This window comes from Triplophysa dalaica, chromosome 22 (assembly GCF_015846415.1).
Source record: "Triplophysa dalaica isolate WHDGS20190420 chromosome 22, ASM1584641v1, whole genome shotgun sequence".
NCBI lineage: Eukaryota > Metazoa > Chordata > Actinopteri > Cypriniformes > Nemacheilidae > Triplophysa > Triplophysa dalaica.
This window is the reverse complement of record NC_079563.1, coordinates 8,479,677-8,505,289: the sequence shown is the minus strand read 5'-3', so window position 1 is coordinate 8,505,289 and position 25,613 is coordinate 8,479,677. Positions and strand designations below refer to the sequence as shown.

The window sequence follows — 25,613 nt, the reverse complement described above, 5'->3', positions numbered from 1 at the left end:
TTAGATTAACGGAGACGCACAGGACTGTACATTTTTACGCGGAGGTGCACAGAAACCCCTGGCAGTAAGCTGACTTTACTAATTAGTGTGCTAATAAGTCTCGTCTGGCTGAACCTCAGCACCTCCAATTAGCACACACAGGTTAAGAGCCAAGTTAAATAATGGATGAGCGACTTCCGCTTCACACACAGGCCTGCGTTTTCCTCATCTCCGTTCAGGAAAGTAAAATTAACCTCACTTCTCTGTGGGCAGAGCTGTACTTAGATTATATTAGTGAGGTTTAATTAAGAGCTGAAAGATGCTGTAATTATACTGGATAGCGTCAGGAATATGTCACGCTCAACCTTACATATAAGTGCTGCTTCCCTCTTCACTTCCAGCCCAGAGCTCCAATTATCTCATTGTGTCTTCCAAACAACAGGAGGTCAACGACTGTATGCCGTTTCTCTCTTTTATGGAAAATATAAAATGAAAGGAACGAAAAGTTTCAAATGCCACAATAAAGGGTGCTTTGAAAACCATTCCAACCTTTTAGTTTGAGTTTTGCTTTTAGTGAATTGCTGGCTTTGAAAAAAACTCTTTGGTGACTAGTGGATGTATCACAGTTGTATTGATTTGAGTGGATTTCCAAGATAGTCACATTTACAGTACTATATATAAACCCTTAGAAATAATTTTTAAGATGTCGAGTGTTTGGGACTTCGGTTAACAAATTACCAGTGAACTATATAGTTTTGCAGCATTGAATAAATGCATTTTTAATGTTTGTTAATGCCAATACAATCGTTAATGATGCTCATTGGTCAACTGGCATTAATTATGTAGCATACATTAAGATTTCAAAATGGATTAGTAAATGCTCAAATTTACAAGATAAATAAATGCTTAAAACCGATAGGGTTCATTTTTTTAACAATGAAGCATTAACATATGTCAACAGATACAACCCTATCGTTATATGTTGCTCAGTACTATATCCCCAGAAAATCTGTGTAACAAACTGTCCAAACAAAGGAAGAGACCTGACGTGGCCCACGACTGTGTATTTTGATATGAAAATAAATAAATATTTATTTAATATTAATCATAATATTGTATTGTAACTAGATTGTATTAAATTCAATTAAAACTACTCAACAGTTATTGTTTTTTTGGGGGAGGTCTACCTGAATTAGGGCTACATGACAATGGTTTATGTTGCTATTGCTGTAACAGTCTGTATTGCAGAGAGATTTAGTCTGAAAATGTAGTAAAAAAACTAGACTGACATAATGAACAAAACAGCACATGTAAACCACAAAACAAATCCCACAGGTGTATATAAAAACAGATCAATGAGGGAAAACAAGGAACACCTGAAACAATAGGGCAGGACTACTCAGAACAGGACGTGACATCATGAAGCAAATACATGAATCGAAATAAAAGACATGACAGCTGATGCACACAGAGACATTACATAATGTTACATAAAGTATGTTGTGAATATTTTGATGTTCAGTCCTAGTGTGTATAATAAAAGACAGTTGCATAGGTTCTCTCTTTACCAGCCTTGACTTCATGTAAATGTAGGACAGCGGAGGTCTGTTTAAAACCCTGGAGCCATGTTTGTTCATTTTTTCATTACTGAAGTCATTAAGGCTGAGCCACATGTGAGACATTATTCACTTCAAGTTGGATATTGCTAATCATTGTTCCCTAATCTCTAGAAAGGCAATATTGGAATTCACTGAAGAGTTATTATTTGAATAACTGGACACATTTTTCCTCAGCTAACAATGGTAATGTTAATTGACATGGAACCCTGGAGGAAACCAATATTGATTTACTATTGCTATTTCAAAACTTAGCATGAACTTTGCAAGGTTTAGAAACTTATAGTGGAGAGTATAGCTTGGTAGTATGTAGACTTGGTAGAATGTTATAAGAAATATTCGAGTTCATATTGACATAACAAACATGACAATAAAATATTTTTTATGAATAAGAGAAAAATTGCATTTAGAGTGTTGTCCTTTCATATTCAACAGACATTGCACACAATCTTAAACTGCAACAAAATGTTCATGTGACTTACCAGGTAGTCTGTGCTTGGGTCCTTTTCTACATACATTTTTAGTCTTAATAAACTAGAGACAGTATTCAATACCATTTGGCATCTTATGTAACATTTTTTTTACAAAAGCTGTCACTGGGATGGTACCCTTTAAAAGGTATAAATTTGGTACCAGAATGAAATTATAGGCTAATTCACACTGATGCAACAAACTCCAATTCCAACAAATGTATGCCATATTCAGAGTTTCTGCAGGAGAGCCCCTTCTGGCTTTCGATGCGACAGCATTTAACTGTAAATCATTGAGAAACTGAGAATAAAAAAATTACATGATATATCATCTCAGCCCTATTCAACAGACACCAACAAACTCCAACAGACACCGACAAACTCCAAGAGACACCAACAAACTCCAACAGATACTAACAAACAAACCCCAACGGATGCCAACAAACTCCAAAAGACACTAACAAACTCCAAGAGACACCAACAAACTCCAACAGATACTAACAAACAAACTCCAACAGACACCAACAAACGCCAACAGACACCTACAAACTCCAAGAGACGCCCACAAACTCCAACAGATACTAACAAACAAACTCCAACAGATACTAACAAACAAACTCCAACAGACACCAACAAACTCCAACAGATACTAACAAATAAACTCCAACAGACACCAACAAACTCCAAGAGACACCAACAAACTCCAACAGATACTAACAAACAAACTCCAACAGACGCCAACAAACTCCAATAGACACCAACAAACTCCAAGAGACACCAACAATCTCCAACAGATACTAACAAACAAACTCCAACAGATACTAACAAACAAACTCCAACAGATACTAACAAACAAACTCCAATAGACACCAACAAACTCCAAGAGACACCAACAATCTCCAACAGATACTAACAAACAAACTCCAACAGATGCTAACAAACTCCAACAAATACTAACAAACAACTCCAAGAGACGCCAACAAACTCCAACAGATACTAACAAACAAACTCCAACAGATACTAACAAACAAACTCCAACAGATACTAACAAACAAACTCCAACAGATACTAACAAACAAACTCCAACAGATGCTAACAAACTCCAACAGATACTAACAGACAAACTCCAACAGATACTAACAAACAAACTCTAACAGATGCCAACAAACTCAAACAGACACCAACAAACTTCAAGAGACACCAACAAACTCCAACAGATACTAACAAACAAACTCCAACAGACGCCAACAGATACCAACAAACTCCAAGAGACAACAACAAACTCCAACAGATACTAAAAAACTCCAACAGATACTCACAAACAAACTCCAACAAATGTAAACAAACAACAAACTCCAACTAACCACACACACCAACAAACGTTAATGCCAACAAACAACAAACTCCAACAGATGCCCACAAACTCCAAAAGAAGCCAAGAAACTCCAACAGATGCCAACAAACACCAAAAGATCTGGTCCAACTCCAACAGATGACCACAAACTCCAACAAATGGCTACAAACTCCAACAGATGCCAACAAACTCAAACAGATGCCAACAAACTCAAACAGATGGCAACAAACTTCAACAGATGCTAACAAACTCCAACACATTCACACACATTCATACATATGAGTACTCCTTGACTGAATTTCAAATAAAACCAAAAAGGTTGTTACAATTATTTATAAATGAAAATAATTACAGTTCTCGACAAGAGCAATTTTGTGTATATAAAGCACAGAGACATAGTTAATCCCATAAAAATATTTTTTTAAAGATTGGACTTGTCAGATAAATGCAAAAAAAAATTGCAAATAAAAGTAGCAGAACCCTGAGAAAGACTTTTTGCACATATACACATTAGTTATTAATCCCAAAAGACAAATGTAATAAAGCCATTTAAAAACAGAGGATTATTTCCTTTTAGCTTTGAACCATAGCAGCATAAAATAAGATCCTTGATAAAAATATGTCTGTCCCTCATGGCACAATGAGAAAGAGGAGGAGATGTGGAAGTATGTGTATGATTCATTTCAGTGGAGTGCTATGACTCCATATGTGAGACATGCACCTGTGTCCCTAAAAGCTAAACCAACGCATCTTCCATTTTCCCACAATTCACAACTTTCTTTTTTGGTAACCTTCCTTTAACCCCCGGTTGTTCACAGCAATCACGACCTTTCAAACTTAACATTTTCTCAAAGAGAGTCTACAGATGATTAAAATGACGGTTTTAATAAGGCACTGACCAAACACTGAGTGTACATGGTGTCGTCAAAGCTAATTTGCCTGCCTGTCATCTGGGCATGATAGGACTATTAGATGAAAGGATGTATGTGTGTGTACTCATCAATTGAAAACTTTAATGTAGTTTTGAGGAACATTGAATATTGCAGCATGCTCAGACTAAAAGCAAAGTGTCTATATCCTCATGTATCCTGTCTCTGCAGTGGATCACAGGCATTTCCAACTCTTTTCCGTCTTGCATTTATTTTAATGCCCTACAAAATGAAAAAAATTAGGACTCGCTCACTTGCCTTCGCCTAAGGCTATACGTGGTTCCAGCTGGAGATTTTAATAAAGCATGAGCTTTATTTTGTACAAAAAACATCCATTCGGCGTATGCCTACAGTCATTTTACACCTAAAAAAGATCATCTACCTGGCGAGTCAAGTTCACGTATAGTTCAGTGGAACAAAAATGAAAAGTCTTTACTTTGGGCTTAACTGAATATATTAAAGTCCTTGTTTCCCTATTCTCATTTACTTTCTGGTTTTGGTCATTGTCTAAGACCTGTAAAAGGATAATCATACATTACTTTGAACCAACCTTCTCACTTCCTTATTTTTACATATTGTGCCTTTAAAGCCCAATCTGCTTTCTTCAGAAAGGATGGTTAATACATTTATAATGGGGAATTTGGTGAGGCGTTGCCGAAATCTGCTTTTAAAAGATCGCCTTTCAAATTATAAGAGAAAAAGAATGTAACTCGTGAATTTCATAGCATTCTTAATGAGGTTCTCTTTGACATGCAGTGGCATTAAGTCTTTGATGGCCACTTTAATCTGATAAAGGCACTCCCTCACATCATATGCTGTAATCGGTTCAAAAGTATGAAATCATAAAATGGATGAATGATGCATCCCAAAATTGTTCTGTGGAAATTGACGGATGACGCAGCCATTCAGGCTCAATGTAAAATCACAGTTAAAGGGATGGTTCACCCAAAAATAAAACGTCTTTCATCATTAACTTACTCTTATGTCATTACGTCATTTCTAAACCTATATGACATTTTGTGTTTTAAAGAAGATTGTTGGTAACCAAACAAACATTGCCTCCCATTGACACACACCACTGAGACATTTCACAAAATATCTTATTTTGTGTTATACAGAAGAATGTGTTAATACATGTTTTGTGAATAAATGAAGACAATTTTTTTCTAAAACTTCAGAGTCGTGATATCGTGTGGTGTCAGCGCTCAAGCTGAGTCTTCAATGTATATAACATTCGCCAGAATCAATTCAGTGCATTATGAATATAAGTGAAAAAACATGAAAACATAACTTTTATATTTTTATCCAGAGCGTTTTGAAGTTACAATGTTCAAAACTGTTTTAAACTGATTTACACTGGTATTTTATTTTCACTTAGAGCTAATTGAGACACACCAGGTCTGAATCTCACTCATGCACACTTTGGAAAAGTGAATAAGGATGAATAAGGTCATTCAAGTCCAAAGAGCAGCCCTGGCTTTCATTCCCTGTATCCTTTCCTCCTCACCAATGCCGATTCCATCGTAGAGCAAAAGCAGCTGCACACTGCGATTCGGTCCTGCTCATAATCAGCACGTCTCACCGGCATCTACAGGGACGGCCTCCACTGACATGGATCAAATGAAAAGTTCTGCTCCTGCACAGCAGTTCTGTACTTTCATAATCATAAGCAGAGTGGATGACTGCTCTTTCATTATTTAACATAGCCAGAAACTGGTACAATAACAAAACCAGAGGAAAGGAGAGTAAACAAAAGAAGTTTGCTGTCTACTTTAGTTAAAGAATTGGTAAAGAATGGAACAGTTGGTAAGCGATACTGTCATTTTTTTACTCTCAGAGGAGTCAACAAAAATCGACAGTGATTTAATATGTAGCCACATTTCTCTAAATCTGAAGTCATTTTAGTACAGCAATACTTTTTTTAGAGGATTTTCACCCAGAGTCTCTTAATTTCAAAGCTATGTGAAAATCCAGGGTGAAGTTGTACTACATATTTTCAGCCTGATGATATTCACTAATGCCGCGTTCATGTCTTTTCTGAATTACTGTAATTACGAGATGACAAGTCAGAGATGTCTGCCCGGGCGTGTGTCCTTGGAACTCATTCGTTTCTATGGCAATGCTCACAAAGACGAAAATCTGCGCCTTTGTTGTACATGGAATCGCTGTAATTTGTTCATAATTTCATCTCAATATGTATTTAGAAACAAAGAAAGCGCACTGCATAGAGTAACCGCTGTAATTTTCGATATAACATATCATATCAAACAGAAATAAAAAAATATTTTAAGAGAAACAAAAACTCACTTGAGCCTTTTCATGTTTTAAGAAAACCTGAAACCATAAGGAATCTTGAACATTCGAGGAATCTTAACCTTTGACAATATTATCTTTAAGTGAGAAAAGAAGAAAATAAATTGATAGAACTTTAATCCCTTAGAGTTGGTAGCTGAATAAAAATGCTGTTTAGGCTTTCATTGTGAAAAGAATCACAGACTCCTTCCTTCCCGCTGACATCCAGGTGTGCAACTATCTGCTGAATCTTATGCCATTACATCGGTTCTACCTACTATAACAAAAACATTTCTCCTTGGGATAAACAGTGCTATCTTTCTTTGGCAAGTGTCACAAACCGTTCAGAATCAACGAAGCAAAGAAACAATGGGAAGTACTGTGTGCTGTTGCTACGTATACTACATTTTGTAAATGCTTTTGAGTAATTCAATCATCCTTCATAGTTTAACAGCTTTTTTATCGTCAGATTTTTTATTCCCACCATTGACTTGGCTGAGCAAGTATATTACCTCCAGTTCACTATTTTGGTCTCCTTTCGACATAAATAATCAATTTTGTTTGAACATGCCCGGTGCGCATCCATTGATAAGATTTACATCTTTTTGGTTAAATGTGCATCGTGACATCAAAGCGGAAACAGAGTGCTCGAGATTGTACAGAGGAAGGTTATGGTAATTATTCGGATCATTTGCCTCTTATTCCTAAACCGACTGAAGTAGAGCCATATAATAGGATTTTGATGGTTAAAACCAGCAACCTCGCAAGCTATGAATCTTGGGTAAAAACTATATTTCATCAACACCAGTCATCATCTATAATCAACAGGTAAAAATACTCTCATCCACTGTCCTCATCGAAAATGGCACATCTAGGCTTTAAAATGTAAAGCTGAGTACATCAGTTACGGGATTGGAGTGATGAAAAGATGCTTTTAAACACATCACATTAGATACAGAAGAAAAGGCCCTTTTGGGCGCTCTAATGGATTGTGACAATCGATATATCATTAGCCCTCATTTGTTTTTTTCTTTTCCATTTGGATGTTATGTCTGCCGTACATTTACAAGTCAAATGAAGCAAACCCATTACAAACGCAACTGGCATGGATACGATTTACTGTTTCGAATTCTTGAAACAATCAGATAACAAACCATTATTGCTGACCCGTATTTGAAATTATTAGCATGACCAAATAACTGTGAAAACTTGCATGAGTGCAGTTCTTAAATATAAAGTGTAAATGTGTTCAGCAGTGCATAGCTTTTTGTTAAGGGAACCATTGACTCCTGGTTTTCTTTATTTTACAAAGGGTGAAGTTATGAAATGTGGAATAAATAGAACATCATTTAGATGAGCCAGTATATAAAGGACCTGAGGAGTCAAGGGTACTTTCCCCTGCTCTTATGAATATTTGCCGCATGCACAATGAAGAATTTACCTCTATGTCCTGAGTCGTTCATTTGTTTTGATCTGATTTGTTTTTAGGCTGTCTTTCACATGTCATACCTCACATTCCCTGGAGCCGGATATGGTGCAGGTGCAGGTACCTGTCCCATTGCCCAGCACCTCCATGGCTTCCGGTGAGGCGGCGGGGTTGTAGCTCATGTAATATTCCTGGAGCTGGGAACTCAGGTTCTGTTCTGGCTCCTGACTCTTTTTCCTCCGTTTTCGACCCACAACTGAATTCTGCTGAAGCAGCCTGGTGGCACCGGGGTATCGTTTCCAGGACACGTAAATAACTGACAAGATGAACGATACAGAGAAAAACAGCGCCACGCCCCCCATCACCATTTTGTGGAATGAAACGTTGTCCGGATCAGGAGCTGGGGTCACTAATATACTGTTGGAGGATGAGGGTGTCCAGTGATGGGAGTCCCTGGGATGTGTATGTGTACGGCTGGGAAAGGTGGGCCGTTGAGGAGGTTGCGGTTGGGGAGGAGGAATGGGTGCTTCGGAAGCGGGTGAAGGCAGGGGTGGAGGGGATGTTGTAGGAGCCATTGTGGGTTCAACGGTGAGCTCAAAACTTGGCTCGAAGGTTTGGAGATATAAAGGTGACTGAGCGGTGATTTCATAATCATCACAGTCAATCAAGTTTTTTGTGGCCTCCATAACCTTCTCCCCTTGAAGGTACTTGGGACTGCTGCAGATTATACTGGTGTCCTTAGTGCCTCTAAAATTCTTGAGCCATACGACAAGAGGACAAATGCCCGGCCCACAGTCCCACATATTACCAGCGAGACTAATAGTTGTCAGGGAAATCCAGGCGGCCACAACTTGTTGGGTCACATTTGCCAGTTTGTTAGACTCCAAGTTGAGAACCTGAAGATTGGGAAGGCATTGAAACACTACAGGATCGAGTGTCTGTATCTCGTTGCCAGAAATATCAAGCTTCTGCAAGGTGTACCAGCTCCACGGAAGACCTTGATTGACAGCTCGAATGCGGTTCCATTGCAGATATAAGGAACGAAGGTTTACCAGACGAGGAAAGAGAAAGAAGTTGATTCTTGAAAACTGATTGTGCTCCAGGTGGAGTTCCATTAGTCGAGATAGCCCCAGGAATGCAGTGCGAGTGACAACACGAAGCCGATTGTAGCCCAAATCCAGAAATTCCAAACTCCTGCACTCCAGAAATGCCCGGACAGGGATGGTAGATAGCCCGTTAGAACGCAAGTGCAAATTCTGTAGTTTTCGAAGACCAAAAAACTGGCCTGGCTGCAGCTCCTGCAACTTATTATAGGAGAGATCGAGATTGCGGAGGTTTGGTGCTCCGTGGAACGTGACATTGTGCAGCTGTGATATCCGGTTAGAGCTCAAGATCAACTCCTTCAACCGCCGCACCCCCTGAAAAGCACGGCTATCCACAAATTCAATTTGGTTGTGGTCCAGATAGAGCCAGAGCAGCTGGTTGAGATGGGCAAACTGGTAGGGGAGCATTGTGTGCAGGTTATTGTAGCGCAGGGACAGACCTTGGCAAGTAACAGAAATGTTTTCAGGGACGTCCTGGAAGCCGGATGACTCACAATGGACGATCTTTCCCTCGCAGTTGCAGCTATAGGGGCACATCCTTTCACCAGAACCGAACATCACAAGTGAAGAGGCTTGGAGAAAGATGAGGCCCGCTAATCTCTTGCCACACACAGCAGGACCTGCAGAGGATAATAGAACATTATCAGCGTATCACATTTAACAATAGGTCAAATTTGGAAATATTCAAACCCATCTGAGAAAATACGACTAGCATTCACACTATAACAATACATAATCTTCTAAAGATACACGATCACTTTACATGACGAACATTTGGGCAAACACTTAGGTTATTCAGACTTTAGGTGTAATTTAGCTTTGACTGAAACAGACAATTTACAATTCAGCGTATTAAGTTACTTACAATTAGTCATCAGCCAAGTTTTTATAACCATGACAGCCAATCACTATAAACTTCAACTTCAACTTCAAACCATGGATGTGAAAAAAAACTTTTTTGTCTTTTTAACTTCTTAATACCTTTTATCGATTAGATATTTTCAAAAACCAGTAGCAAACATAAATAGTGACTAATAATAAATAATAAAAATCACGAAAGATGGAGAAACAGGATTTCAGAAGGACAGCAATTCTGCAATTTTTCTTTTGGCAAAGGATGCTATATTCAAGAATACTTTCACATTAGAGCTTTTGTTGTGTGACAAGCAAAGGTGGGAAATACTTAAGAGAGTATTTTTTATATACTCAAGAACCTTTTATAAATATCTGTTAATTTGTTAAAAAAATTATTTACAACATTATAAAGCACATATTATACTCGACTACATTTATATCCATGTTTCGTGCCTTTAAGGCTCAAGTGCATTTAAAATCTTTTTCTTGAATAAGTCAATTTTGAGTATGACTATGAAATTGTGTGTACTTTGAGTAAATTTTTTTATCTACTTAAATATTAAATATACAAAATAGTGTGTGACCGATAATACATGTTATATTTTGTACATTTAATATTTAAGTACACAAAATTTCACAGTCAACCTTCTGGTCATGACTCTCTAACCATTAGGCCACGACTTCCATATGTGCTTAATAAGTTTTAATAAACAGCCAATATGCCAATAATAGGCATGCTAATAACATCTAGTTAATACTGAGAATTGCCCCCTATAGTGAAGTTTTACCGTATTATCAAATGCAATGGAGTAGAAGGTATGAAATATGTTACAAATTAAATTCCAAAGCTAAATAAGTCAAAGTAAAATCAACGTGAAATTTGAAACGTACTTGAGAGTAAAAATACTTACAGTATTTCCCAGAGATATAAGATCTTTAATAGAATAGTATACATTTTAATAAAAAAGTTGATAATGTTGATAAAATGGTCCCATTATACACACAAACTAAAAGATATAGTCAAACAATACTAACATTTAAATTGTGGTGTTCTGTCTCCACAAACTAAGGATTAATAGATCAGATAGACTCACTTTTATGTCTGTAGTCCTACAAAGTACTCTTAGCTCATAACGTTTTATTACTGTACAATAATGCAATTATAAAGTTCTCAAGTTTAAATGTAAACTGTGAACAGAGCAGTTCCTAGCATTTCTGTTGAATAAGACCTAAACACTAATTTATACGAGGGGCCTTTTAGTAATTATCACCTACAAGGTAATCAACTTTAAACTGTGACTAATGTCAGGCAATATATTTAGTACTATATTTTTATACTGTGTCCATGGGAATTAATTACACAATTTAGGGCTGAATCATTACATCAAATGTAATTACTCAGAACCAATTTGTTCCATACAGTGTCGTCCGTGCCAAAAAAGATGACGTGGAATAAGCAATTTCATTACAATCTTTTGCCTCAGAAACATTTTAAACAGGACTTTCCATCACCAGGGAAAAGAATACAGCGAGATACGTAACAAAGAAGAAATTGATTGGAGTCTTAAAGTACAGCCTTACGACTGAAGTCTCGCATCGCGTGTTCCATGCGCTCACAGCCTGCTCCAGCAGAAAGAACAGGACAGTGGCCATCCAAGCGTACACGGCAAATTACAGAGTCATCAGTTTCACATAAACTGTAATCCCATCGGTGCTTTTAAGAAAATGTTTAAGAAAGAAAAAACCCAGATCACCACAATCAATACATCTTTCAAAGTGCTTTCCAAAACTCAAAACAGACTTAAAGGGATAGTTCAAATATTCTGTCATCATTGAATCACCCTCTGACATTTTTTCTCTTGACACAAAATAAGATGTTTTGAAAAATGTTGGTAACAGTCAACTTGGATTGGTTTTGTTTACGTACAATAGAGGTCAAGGGGGGCCAATGTTATTTGGTTACCAACATTCTTCAAAATATCTTCTTTTGTGTTCTGCAGAAGAAAGTCATACAGTTTTAAAAAGACAAAAATGAAAAAAAAAACTATTCCTTTAATCTCATAATCACACATTGCAGTTCGAGTGCAGTGGTCCCCTACATTTTCCCTACAAGTAAACACATGGCAATGAAAACCGACAAACTTGCAATTGCCTGTATCCTATTTTGAAGAAAAATGGCATGGAAACATGTCAGTGTCTTTCCAATTAATGTGTACGGTTGGTATGGTTCACTGCTAGCCCATTACCGATATTACTTTGTACTCTTTAATGCACACACATCTGTCTGTGAAAGGTCTTTATGTTCCTCAAGGTGCCCCACTAATCCACGAGAGCTGACGAGATACAAGAAACATGAAATGTGTACTGAATTAGCACTGGTTAGAAGCAGAAACCCATTTTAAACAAGGCTGTGCAAGTGTGCTGTGCTGTCCTCAGGGCCGAAGCTCCTAGAAAAATACTGTTTAATACAAAGGAAACGTGATTTTATCATCCTACAGCGGTGGTCCAATTTCAGGCTGTAGATGGCTAAAAAAACACCCGAAATCTTATTGGTAGACCTCATGAGATGACCTTTAAATGATCTCGTCATGAGCCACAGATCCATATTTTTGCCGATTGCTGTATTCTTATGTCATTTAAATTAACTGCTACTTTTAGCTAATGAGTTCAAATGAGCTGACTGTTCACTTAGAACCGTCTTAACACACACACACACACAAAATATGAGTTATGTAAACAGCCACACTTTCTTATTTAATTTTGTAATGCATTACCCAAAGTAAGGGGTGGCACTAGGGTTGGGCTAAGAGGTCTGTTCAGCCTCAAATGTTTTAGTGCAAGATTGCTTTCTTAAATGTTAAGGCACAGCAAGTGCAGTTAAGCAGAGTTCAACAGAAATTACAACGTGGCACGGCTTGCGTAAGGATTCTTTCTACTGGCCCGGTCAGGCAAGTGATTAATATTTTTACTGGCCCCACCACATATAAAGTAATAAATAAATAATATGGTCTAGTTATTTGTTTGTTTGTTGTTTTCAGTGTTGGGTGTAACTAGTTACTTAGTTATTAGTTACTGTATTTTAATTACTTTTCCCTTGAAAAAGTAAAGTAAGGGATTACTCATATGTTTTCTGTAATTTAATTACAGTTACTTTTGATGTACTTAAACTAAATACTTTGTGAAATATATGCGTGTGCAATAGTGTAATTGACATCAAAATTCCAAGTTAAAATCTGTGCTTTAATGTATAATTCTCACATTTGTAATACTTTGGTCGGTTAATAATATTATTTATTTGAATGAATTAAATAAGCCGTTTCATGTCTATCCTTGAATCACTTAACTAATCAAGGTCGATGTAGGATATAGAAAGTAATTAGTAATGAGTAACTAAATACTTTTTGGACAGAGCAATTTGGACAGTATTCTAATTACACTATTGAATATGTAATGAGTAACTAGTAATTAATTACTTTTTCAGAGTAACTTACCCAACACTGGTTGTTTTAAATATGTATTCTTAATAAATAATGTAAGTTTATCATAAAAAAATCATAGAAATTTCAAATATGAGGACAACCCATAAGCGATAAAATAAGGACAAGTAATCAAAGTATTCTGTAGCAAATATCCAAATAATCAATGTTTTGAATGGAATATAGATTAATTATTACTATATCTTATTATAATTTATAATTTAATCAGTCTGGAGCTGTTCTAACTAAATCATGACACGTGATCCCGAGGGTTTTTGTCGTCGTCCCTTTTAAGAGACGCACAGATTTAATATATTGTAACACATGCGTTTATTTCCAAATGGTTCACTTTCATTAGAGACATTATGGATTACCTTTACAAGAAAACTTGCTTATATGGGAATTTTGGCATCATTGTATGTACAATTGTCTTTTAAAGAGTAAGATGATGTGAAATATAACTCAGTACAGTATTTTGCATGTTGTATGAGGTACGGCTCTCCGGCTGCGCGCATATTTAACGTCCCGTGGGAGAACAGAATTGAGTTCTCTGTTGCGTCTTTTAGAGAATATTTCAATATGCAAGGCATAAAAAACGAGCAAATTTTAAACTTTCGTTACGATACAGCAATGGCCCCGAGGGTCTCTCATGCTGGCCACAGGCCATTGGACAGTCCTTATTGTTGAAGGTCTTAGCTTTACATTTGATCAAAATATCTTTTGTCAAACATAACTTCATTAAAGCAATACTTTGTAGTTTTTTGACCTTAAGGTAATGTCTCTAAAATGATTTTGTTGTGAGAGCATCTCTTAACTGGACGAACTCTACTCCCACTACAACCTGAGCAGCCTCGTAGCGGGTACAAGCACACTTTGTAAGTTCCGTGATCGGGTCTGTAGACACAGCCTGGACCATCCCCTGACTTAGGAAGAGTGCGAGATGATTTCCAAATGACGTTGCTGCATTTTCCGATTTCATCAGTTTAGGAAATAAATTCACATGTAATGCGCTGCGCACGGGAAACCTTATACAGCAACATTATTTATGACACTAGTAATAGAATAATTTGCGCTTATCAACCACACAAGGGAGCCGTGAGGAAAAGTTCTAAAGTGTCGTTTTAAATGTGTCTAGCCATGCTAATAGCCAATGAAAAAAATATTAGATTATCTGTATTAAAAAATAATTTAAATGATGCATATTTTTTTTGATTAATGGAGCAGGGCACAGCAGGGCAGTGTTGGCCTGCTCACCGGGATTATTTTTTTAATTCGGAGCCTATGTCCTGTTATTTATTAACACGACCAAGATTTTTTTTGTGTTTTATATTTTTTAATAAAGTTCTAAAATGCGATCTCGAGGCCATAGCCTACCTCCCCAAAAGAAAGTAAAAAAAACACATGTTCACATACTTCAAACTTTCCAAAAAAGATGAACACTGTTAACTGTCACCCGTTCCGTATACGGGACACCTAAGTTTGAATCAATATTGTGCGTGTAATTTCTAATTGAAACATGACAAACTATATATCATTGGAAAGATCTAAGAATCTAGAATACAGATTTCTTTGGTGTTTTTTTTAATATTTTATGTAGGGAGAGTAAATGATTCTTTTTTTAGAGTGTCCTTAGATTTTTAAATACGACCCGTGTTTTTTATTTCTTTTTTATTCAAAGAAAAACATTTTTTTTATAATAAACCTAACAACATACCTTTAATTTTTTGTGTGTGTGATTTTTGCAATTATCAGCTACTTTTCATTTTTCAACAGTAAGTCTGTATTCCAAAGAATTTGTGAGTTACCGCCATTTTAGTTCTAACATGCGTTTTTATGTGTAGGCTCAAAAGGGCTCCAACAGTTAGTGTCTAAAACCTGTAATGTTAAGAGACCGTTTGTACAGAATGCATATATCTAATCAGATTGTACAGTAATACTAAAAAGTTGAAAAAATGACAATACTTTACTTTTAACTTTATTACAACTTTTAAGGTTATCATTTATTAATTGTAATTTAGTGACTTCCCCAACACTGGTTATGAGTTATGAATTATTTAAATTCATGATTGCAGTTCATTTGTTATGAATTACAATCATTGTATTTATTTACATCTATATAACTCACTCACCGTCCGAATTTTTATTCAGGTGAAAGAGCAAAGTTCTAGAAGAATGGACATTTTAACTCATCATGAAAGAATAAGAGCAGCACAGAGGTTTTGGGCAGGTCCAGAAATAAAAATTTGATTTCCCAGCATTTTGGTATCACAGAATTCCATATTCCAGGTGCAACACTTGGCATTCAAACCAACAAACTGCCGGTTGAAGACTCCTGATAGCAATAACTCTCTAATGCGTAATCCGTATCTACAGAGGCACTGCCAATCAGCAGCAATGAAGTTGAAATAGTTTGACATACGTTAGATCGCTCCTCCTAGGCCAAATCCCTGCGCCACATGTCGTCTTATGACTCATAAACCAAGAAAACAAATGCAAGTGCACTTTGCCAAGGTATCGTCACAGCATCTGACTTCAAACTTCATTCAAAGTAGAACATATCAGAGATCTATTGCAGAGCGGTAGATGTGAATAATATGGCAAATAAAAATCGATCCGGACACTACTTTCTTACTTTGCTGACTAAAATAAATTGATTGCCGACATGCCATAGCTCATCCAAGGTTAGTTCATTTAAAAGCCACTCATTTAAAAACTCTATGACTGTGGCAAGCCCCTATCAAACAGCTTCGAGGACGTTGGCACTTACAGCAGAGTCAGGTGCTGTGTTGGTTGGCACGATGACAAGTTGATATTTCATTTAAATGCTACTCTGTTACAGTGTGTTGAAGCTTGAGCTATTACCCAAAGTACCAAGATAATGGCATAACCTGAGAAAAATGTGAACATTTGTAAAGAGCAATGCTCAAAATGAAATCAAATGGTTTTAACCCACGAATACACCCCTTTACTGTATATCAATTTCACTTAGAGGTTAAGGCTTAGGAAAAATCTATAACCGGCATCCCACCGTACGCACAAATCAGCTGTCAGGTCAACACAAATTTGAATGCAGTCAGCATGACAGTTAGGATAAATGTTTAATGACTGCACTCAAAATGTCCCATCTCTCCAGTCTGAACTACTGAAGGTGGAAAATTGTCAAGAGTAAATTAGGGCTGGTCCATATATCAAATAATATAATAATATAATATATGCGACGATGATTTGGTTGTCGAGGTAGTTACAACTTTGTTAATATAGGAAAGATTTCAAAGTGTTTGTAAAGACTACGTTTAGATTCATGATCCTTCCAGTCTAGAGACCAAGTAAATTAGAGTGATACGTTTGTCAGCTTAAACTTTTGGAATATTCTTTTTTGACGCATTTTTGTATGCAAACCCTGGTAGCGAGTTAGCATTTTAGCACAGCCGGTTTCATCGCCCAAAAGTCTATGTTTATGGGTTTCTGGTAAGATCTGTGGTTAAAAATACCTCTTACTATTTTCATGTTTGAATCTATGACATAATACACACCAGTTATAGACCGCTCATGATTTTTAAAGCTCTATTACGCCTTCTAAACAGCAGTTGCCAACAGGTTGCTTAAAGCGACTTCATCCTCTGGCGGGGATGGTAGACGTCATCGCTCATATAAATCTCACACATAATGTAACAAGGGCACAATGATCTAAAAACGTGAATGGAGATTCTTTCACAGAGTAATTACTTACCAGGGAACCAGTGTGGTGTTAACTCCTGGGTTGGCCCCCAAAAATACGTAATTGCTGCGGTATAATATAAGAGTATTTAATAAGTTCAAGTTTCAAAGTCACTTTGAGGCAAGTCATCCTACTCAAAGTCCATATTTGCAAAGCCTCCGGGCAGCTATTTCAGTCACACAAGATCAAGTTCTTTGTTCTTGAATATGTCATATCTTTAATATTGCTTGCTAAGGTCATAAAAACATGTCCACAACCAAAAGTTATACCTTAAACCAACTGTACCATTAATGTTGTTTCTTAAGACAAGATTGTTTCACAACAATCACAACAATCAATAGAGAGCCCCTACTGAGCGTTGTGCTTTTCTCCATTCACAGTAATCCACTTGTTTTGTGACGTAAGGAGGAGTACTATTTCCAGGTCCAAGACCTCCACTCATTCCAAGTGTTACTATTTCAACAGACATGAGCACTGTTTATTCCTTTTACATATTTAAGCTAAACCTTTACAAACTCACGGTGTACACTACAATCTTCTGTTACTGAATCTCTGACATTAATATTTTAAAAGTTCATCAAAAATGAATCGCTGTCTGACCATCTGTGATTTCGTTGTGGAGGTTTAGATTGTGTGTTGTAGTAGTTTGACAGCACATCATGAGTGTAGTAACATTTTTCATCGTTTGCCTTTGGCGTCTAAAAGAACATTTAAACTTGGCAGTGGTATGTGACGTCAGACTTACAGTAACAAGCGGACAGAACTGTTACATTGTGTTATATAATATATCTTTCAGACCAGCTAATATAGCGCCCGCTATGTCAACAACAAAATCACGTATGTCACTTTGAATAAAGATGTCTATCAAAGGTGTTCATGCTATGTTATGTTGTGTTCCAGTAGCTCAGTTGGCGGAGCATTGCACTAGCGACACAAAGGTCATGGGTTTGATCATTAAGGAACACACGTGTCATTTCAAACCTGTATGACTTTCTTTCTACAGGTCTACAACTACAACTACAGTTTCTCCAAAATCATTCTATTCATCGGTTAGCGATATTCTTCAAAATATCTTCTTTTGTGTTCTGTAGAAGAAAGAAAAGTCATACAGGTTTGAAATGACAAGAGGGTGAGTACATGATAAAATAATTTCCATTTTTGGGTTAACTATCCCTTTGAATTGCTTTGGATGAAGGTATATACCAAATGCATACATGTAAGCGTGATTTATTTTAATTTAATTTAATTTTCTAGTGAATTGACACACGAGTTAGACTCAATGAAAAGTTTGTGTCATCACTCAAAAGTATGTGCAATTTATTTCCATGCTATTATTTAAGTATGAGCAATTGTAACTCACAGACATCTTTATATTATTAAACAACTCATGCATAGTTAACTTGTTTCTGATTACATCTGTAAGCAGACTCTCATTTGGATGAAGGACACAATGGCTCTTTAATAACAATGTCAGCAGCTCTTAACGGTGGTCCAAGATCTTAAAAAGTTTAGGATAATGAAATTTAAGGGGGCTTAAATGTGCATTGATCACTCCGCAGAATGGACCCAATCCAGTATTTAAACACTGACAGTAACCACGCGAGGCCGCAGGTGGAGGAGAGTCAACCCGGTTAAACCGAAGCTGTGAAACAAAGGACCTACTGCGCGCATTATTTCGCACATTAATTCTGAGACTTACGAGTGTCGTAACTGTGTCTTACAAAGGATGTGGATAGCAGAACAGAAAGAGTGATTTATGCTAAAAGCTTTATTTATAGCCGTTGTGATTGTAAAATCAGCTTTGTCCACGGTAATGAATGAAGCAGATGCAGGAAAGTCTTTTAGCTAGAAACACTGCAGGTGCGGCATCCAAGAATACATGTGAATTGCACTTGAAAACATTTGACAATTTCTGTTATTGTTCACTCGTTCTTATGTCGCTCCCAAAAGACAGAAAATGAATGCCAACAGTGGCTGACAGACACTAATATTTTGCTTAGTATCTCTTTTTGTATTGTATTTAAAGAAAAGTGAGTCATACTGGGTCGGATCAAGTCAGTTTAGTTGCAAGCCTGAACTGGTTAAAGTGGTGGAAAAGGACAGACCAGTCAGGTTTGGGGCATCACAACATTCAGATCAGGTTTGAACTGAAATGAATTAGAATTAAACATAAAATCTTACAATCTGCGAGTAAAGTGGTTTTCAGTGTGTTTGATCTTTTAACACCTGCACTGTTTACACAGAATGTTTTTAATAGAAGGTTGACTATTTAAGGAATAGTTCACACAATTTAATGACATCACCTGTATAGTCAATGGTAGCCTATGTTGTTTGATTAAAAACATTCATCAAAATATCTTATTTTGTGTTCCGCAGAAGAAATCATTCAAGTTTGTATTAAAAGATGAAAGAAGAACAATATCTAACAGTTAACAGGATACATTAAATGTTTGTTTTTGTATTAATAAAAAATGATAACATCAAAATATTAGTTATTTGGTATTTGATGTTTGATGTTCAGACAGAGCAACTGTAGGATAGTCTTGGTTGCTTGTTGATAGTGTCAAATATATGTAAATATCACGGACCACACAAATTAACACTGGACCACACAAACGCACACACACACACTTAAATTAGCTTCCTTCATTCGAGTTAACAAAAGGCACTTTGCACATACTGTAGCCAAAGTGTTTATTGTGCTTATGGCCATTTAACACCTTTTTTAATTAGACTACATTTAGTTTAGTTATCACACTGATTAATAACCTGTGTTGATGTGATCAGGTGAAATTTCCAGTCTCGAGAACATCTGCTCAAACCACACCGCTTTAAAGTTCAAATATTGAAAGTAATGGATGTGGTACACTTTATCTTTGTGTTGTATCTCTGAGTAAATTTTTACAGTAGACCTTTGGTCATTACCTGGATTTCAGTCGTGGGTTAACACGTTTTCATATGAACCCAAGGTAAAATGTTTTAAAAGCTGACTGTTATGATAAAGCAGTTGGAATATCAGACATCCCTGGCAGGCTCTTGAAGCCCAGACTGATCAAATAGCCTAAAACTGAATTTGATGTAAACAAAATTCATGACAACTGGCAATTTCTTAGTGCAATCCATCATTCAGGCCTGTCATTGCCGATGTGATATTCATTCAACAGAAATAGATGTAAAATCCGGCTAGCAAGGTTCCACATAGAATAGGAATTGACATGAAACAGATCCGTCCTGTTTCGATGAAGGAAATCATGATGAATTACAACAGATATGTTTAAATGTTAAGTATATTGAGCAACTAAGCATCCACTTTGATAAGAGTATTTCTGTAAGTAATGGACTGTATAAAAATGTGTCTCATGTAAACACCTGAGCTTCATGCGGTAACATACAAAAGTTGACTTACATTCATGCAATTGGTGGATGATTTTGTCAAAAATGCGCATTCAAGCTATACATTTTTTGTCGGTATATGCATTTTCAGGGGTTTCGAACCAATGCACTTTATGTTGCAAGCACAGCTACTACCTTGTGCTACAGTAGGAATTAGGACGTGATTTGATATGCTGGATCTTCATCAAGTCATTTTAAGGGTGACTTGAACTGTAAGCAAGTGTGATTTTAGGCTGAAGAACAAGAACAAAACAACAAAATATTAAACAGTTTTAATAACGAAAAACAGGTGCATGGCCATGGTTGTGCACGATTTACAATCAAATCTAGCTTCATTCTGACCCGACAGCCCGAATCTGACCGTGCAAGACGTTCATTTGCATTCACAGCAAAGTAAAATCTGCCCAAATTACTCGACAGTCCACTAAAACATCACAAAACTTAACAATTCCTTGACATTTCTTGCTGGCGAGCACCAGCTATTGAGTTTTGCGCCTTCATTTCACTTCGTTATAAGAAATAACAGTCGTGTCAGTAAAAATATGCGAGTGGATATTGCGAATGCATTTGTTTTAAACGATTTGAATCTCGTGAACTGCATAGCCTCCCAAACGAATAGGACACAAATCAACTCGTTTTAACGTTTTAGACATGCACAGATTTAATGAAGCTACATTTTTTAAACCGTATTTCATTTATCATCAATTTCAAAGAATAGCATTAAATCGACTGGGAATTTTTTTTTTATGAATTCGTATTATTAGTAATCGATAAACTTTCCAGGAGCCTATATTGCGCGCTTACCCATATCAGCTGCGCGCTCTTGATCCCTGCGGTAGCCGCACAGCTTCAGTCAGGATCCACTCCACGGCACCAGGGTGGACAAAGACTTTTACCTGTAGTCCGGGCAGTATTACAGACGAACTAAAACCATCATCGGTTCAGATGTGGCTCCATGGCGGAAAACGCGTTATTTGCTGCCACTCCAACTTAATCCGACAAAGCGCATCGGTACACATCCCGCAGCATTTAATAACATGACGGCCATCAGTCGTTCACACAGAATACCATGAAATTCTCAAGTCTCAAAAGATGCCTGCAAAAGTTGTACTCGTACGCATAATTGGAGAAAAAAATCTTTAATTCATGCACATGCGTATCGACCCTCTGATACTACCAGGGGAAGAAAAAAGAAAAGAAAGAGTCCTCAGACATCGTCTGTGGGCTTTGCGCGAGAGGAAATGTATGCCCGTCGCCGCGGCACATTCAGTCCCTGAGAAATATTATAGGGGTTGCGCGCTCCCGCCCCCAGGTCTTCCACAGTAATAGAGGGAAGCTGAAGGCAAACCTGCAGCGGTAAACAGTAAGCAGGATGCCAACACAACCCCCTGCCCGACTGCCCTGCAACAACTCAACACTGTTGATGAATGTAAATGACGTGCTGACTATCACTATTTAGTGGTGACAGCAATTCAGTGTGTGTGGGGGACTATTAATGCGTCATGTGACAACATCTACAGTTGCTGGTTTTATTTTTCAAGTCGAAGCTTATTTATTGCTTTAACCTAATGTAGTAAAGTTTTGTTTTCTTAAATAGATTGTTGTAGATAGAAATGCATCTTTCTAAAAACAAACTCTCTCTCTCTCTCTCTCTCACATGCACATGTACGATTAAAGCACATAAAACACAGTACATATACTCAGATTGTGGACAAACCCTACAAGACATTAGAATGATGGTATATTCTATATTTCACTTACATTTTGTGTTTTAAAAATAGGTGCCTCACAATGGCATTGAAGAACTAGTTTTGGCTGCATTAAAGAACCTTTAAAATCCAAAGAAATTGTTCTTACAAGGTATTCCGTACACTTTTATTTCGAAAATGTCTGACCGACTAAAAGTATAAAATCAAAGAAAAAGTATAGGTGATCCAGAGTGATTGCAACACATCAAAAGTCCACTGCACGGATGCAAATTCATATTCTTTCACTTCATATTCTTCAACAGTACACAACACAGCAGCTCCTCTTTTTTGGTACTCCTGGTTCTGTTTGAAGTCTCAAGATGGCAATTGTCCCTGCAAAATGACCGTAATTGGTGCAAAAGCTGGAGTTTTGGATAATGCACGGCCTATAAAGTGCATCTGTGAAGTGGTTGTGGTGGAGAATGAAGTTGTTGTTGTTGTTGGTATTACAATTCTCAAATACACTGTCCTGCGGTGTCTTATAGGACTGTGCACTGAGAAAAAACATCAAACACAAAACTCCATTGCCATTTGAAAACTATAAAGAAACCCATTATTCTGATTCATCTTCTGGTTTGAGAAGCTGGTTTGTTCATGTTCATGTGATCTGGACTGACTTATCTTCCATAGTGTACATTACAAGATTGAATGTAGGAACGAAAAGGTTAAAAGCCACAAAGAAAAACCTGTGCCCTCTACTCACGACTGTGAATAGTTTGATTAAAAGGAATGTTACGCTCTGAATGTTATATTTCGTTGCTTTTTACCTTGTGGGTAAACGGCATGAATCTACTTCGGTTTCATGAAAAGCATTTTGATAAGGTTTCTTCAGCCTTAACCCAAGAATCCATCTCATTTTATGCTCTGCAAGTCAATTATTTTTGTCACATGCTCTGTTAACTTGACATTTTCAATGGGGGTTTTGTGCTGTTTATGGGTCTTTCTGTAGAGCAATTAAATATTTTTTGCGCCTATTATTTGTTCACAGATTAGTTAATAGATCCATCTTGGCTGTCTCAGACAAGACTTTCACAATAATAAACAAATTCTTGGTGCTTCTGCAAACCGGCAGTCTTGATATGAGTGGACAGAAGACGATTTGGCTCTATTTGATCTCATACCGCATTGAAGACATGCAGATCATTTTAAGCAATGGAATGAATTCCAGCAGTTTAAACACTGCAAGTACAGTTAGGACTTAACAAGGTCATATTTGCAAGTAGCACCGCTTATTTATATCATGGTGTGGAGTGCTGGGTAGAAAGAAAATGTTTTCACAAACTGAATAACAGCTGACTTCAAGACGACTTTTAAAAAACATTTTCAAATTCCCAGACAGCTTTGTACTGTAGTTTAAATAAATGAATTTTAGTTTGAGAGGCAGTGTAAAAATGTTGTTAAGATGAAAGTTAAAGGGATACTCCCCCCAAAAATGCAAAATTCTGTCATTATTACTCACCCTCTAGTTCAGGGGTGTCCAAAGTTAGTCCTGGAGGGCCGGTGTCCTGCAAAGTTTAGCTTCAACCCTAATCAAACACACCCTAACAGCTAATCAAGGTCTCACAAAGCAGACTAGAATCTTCTAAACAGGTGTGTTGAGCCAAGTTGGAGCTAAACTCTGCAGGACTGTGGCCCTCCAGGACTGACATTGGACACCCCTGCTTCTAGGTGTTCCAAACCTGTATAAATCTGTGTGTTGGGTTGAACACAAAGAAAGATATTTGGAAGAATGTTACTCACAGTTCTGGGGCACCATTGACAATGTAAGAAAAATTTAAAGGGTAGTCAAAGGTGCCCCAGTACTGTTTGCTTTGCTACATTCTTCAAAATATCTTATTTTGCGATCAACAGAACAAATAATTGATACAATATTTTTTTTCTGCAACGGTATCAATGGTGCCCCAGAACTTAAAGTTACTAACATTCTTTCAAATATCTTTCAACAAAACAGAGAAATTTATACAGATTTGGAATGACATTTTTAGGAGGGAGTATCCCTGTAAGTCTTGTTATTAGACTGCTATTAAAGATATTACACATGAGTCACGTAATGCATAATCGCTAAATTTTTATTATATAACAACAATCTAAACCCTGAATACATTTAACATCACATTTCATGCTCACAGTCGCTATTATCCTAAACTTTTAAGCAAAAATAGCCATGTGTTTTCCCTCAAACCCATGAGTTTTACATCCTCATAAAGGGACCATGCCTACACCACAGTGTACGTTAAGCAAATTTGGTCCATAGTTAAAAAATGTCCTGTCATGACTAGTTTTTGATTTATGTAATGCAAATTGCTAGCATTTGCTGTCTATAACCCTATTAAGAAAGTGAGCCGATGTGATAATCAGTGTTTGGAAACTCAGCCCAGACACGAAAAGCAATTGACAACCATTTGTCTTGAAACAACAGCATAGCTTCGGGTACGCTGATGTAAGCCAATTACTTTCCTCCCCCTAATTCTCCGGGCATCATAAATATTGCATGATTACAACTCGTCATAACAGGTGACGGGATTCAAAGATCGCACATTAAAATAGCATTGCTGTGATTTAGCCAGAAGTTTGAGCCGCTCATTTTCCTTGTTCGGAGATTATAACATCTATTCCCCTGAGGATCCCTTCAATAAGCCTTTGACATTTTAAAAGTAATCATACCACAGCTCTCATAACTGGTCATTTCTGTATGCTCCATATGAGTGACTCTATCTCTTTTTAACAAACACCGTCTGTGTTATAAACTGCAGAATGACATATATATTGCAACACACACTATATCGTGTAAAAAGCCCCTAAGGCGTTCTTATCCAGCTGAGGTAATGCTGCTCTAAGCAGGCTCTGGGCCAGCTCATATGCTATGAAACACATTGTCCTAACCTGGCAATGCAATGTGATTCCAGCGACAAGCAGATTGTGATTAAAGGGATACTTCACCCAAAAAAAATTATTCTGTCATCATTTAAGACCTTTAAAGGGGCAGGTGCTCATAGTATAAAAGGGGCACATGGAACAATGATTTAAATAGGGCTTTGCTTAAAACAATTCAGCAATTCTATATATCGTGATGCATTTCTTGCTGATACCTGCATCAATAATTTATCAAAATTGATACAGCAGCAAATGCCATGATGCCATTTTGAACAAGAAACCGAACAGAATAGACCATGCTATTGTTTAAAAGTATCTTTTTTGCACTTACAGTTGAAGTCAAAAGTGTACATCCCCCTTGCAGAATCTGGAAAATGCTG

General features: G+C 37.0%; 1 protein-coding gene across 2 annotated transcripts in view; it reads right to left on the bottom strand.

The window, feature by feature from the left end:
• lrrtm4l1 (leucine rich repeat transmembrane neuronal 4 like 1) overlaps nucleotides 1-21,804 on the bottom strand; it is a 28,796-nt gene extending 6,992 nt beyond the window's left edge. The window contains exons 1-2 of one of the 2 annotated variants that reach the window (XR_008905113.1): nucleotides 21,416-21,804; nucleotides 8,082-9,789 (exon numbers count right to left, since the gene is read on the bottom strand). Coding sequence is in view for 1 of the 2 variants with exons in the window: in XM_056736710.1 (XP_056592688.1) it covers nucleotides 8,150-9,789; nucleotides 21,416-21,419 (1,644 nt within the window). In the remaining variant the exon portion in view is untranslated. The remainder of the gene's footprint in view (nucleotides 1-8,081; nucleotides 9,790-21,415) is intronic. The other variant, XM_056736710.1, reaches the window with a different exon arrangement.
• Nucleotides 21,805-25,613: the final 3,809 nt, after the last annotated feature.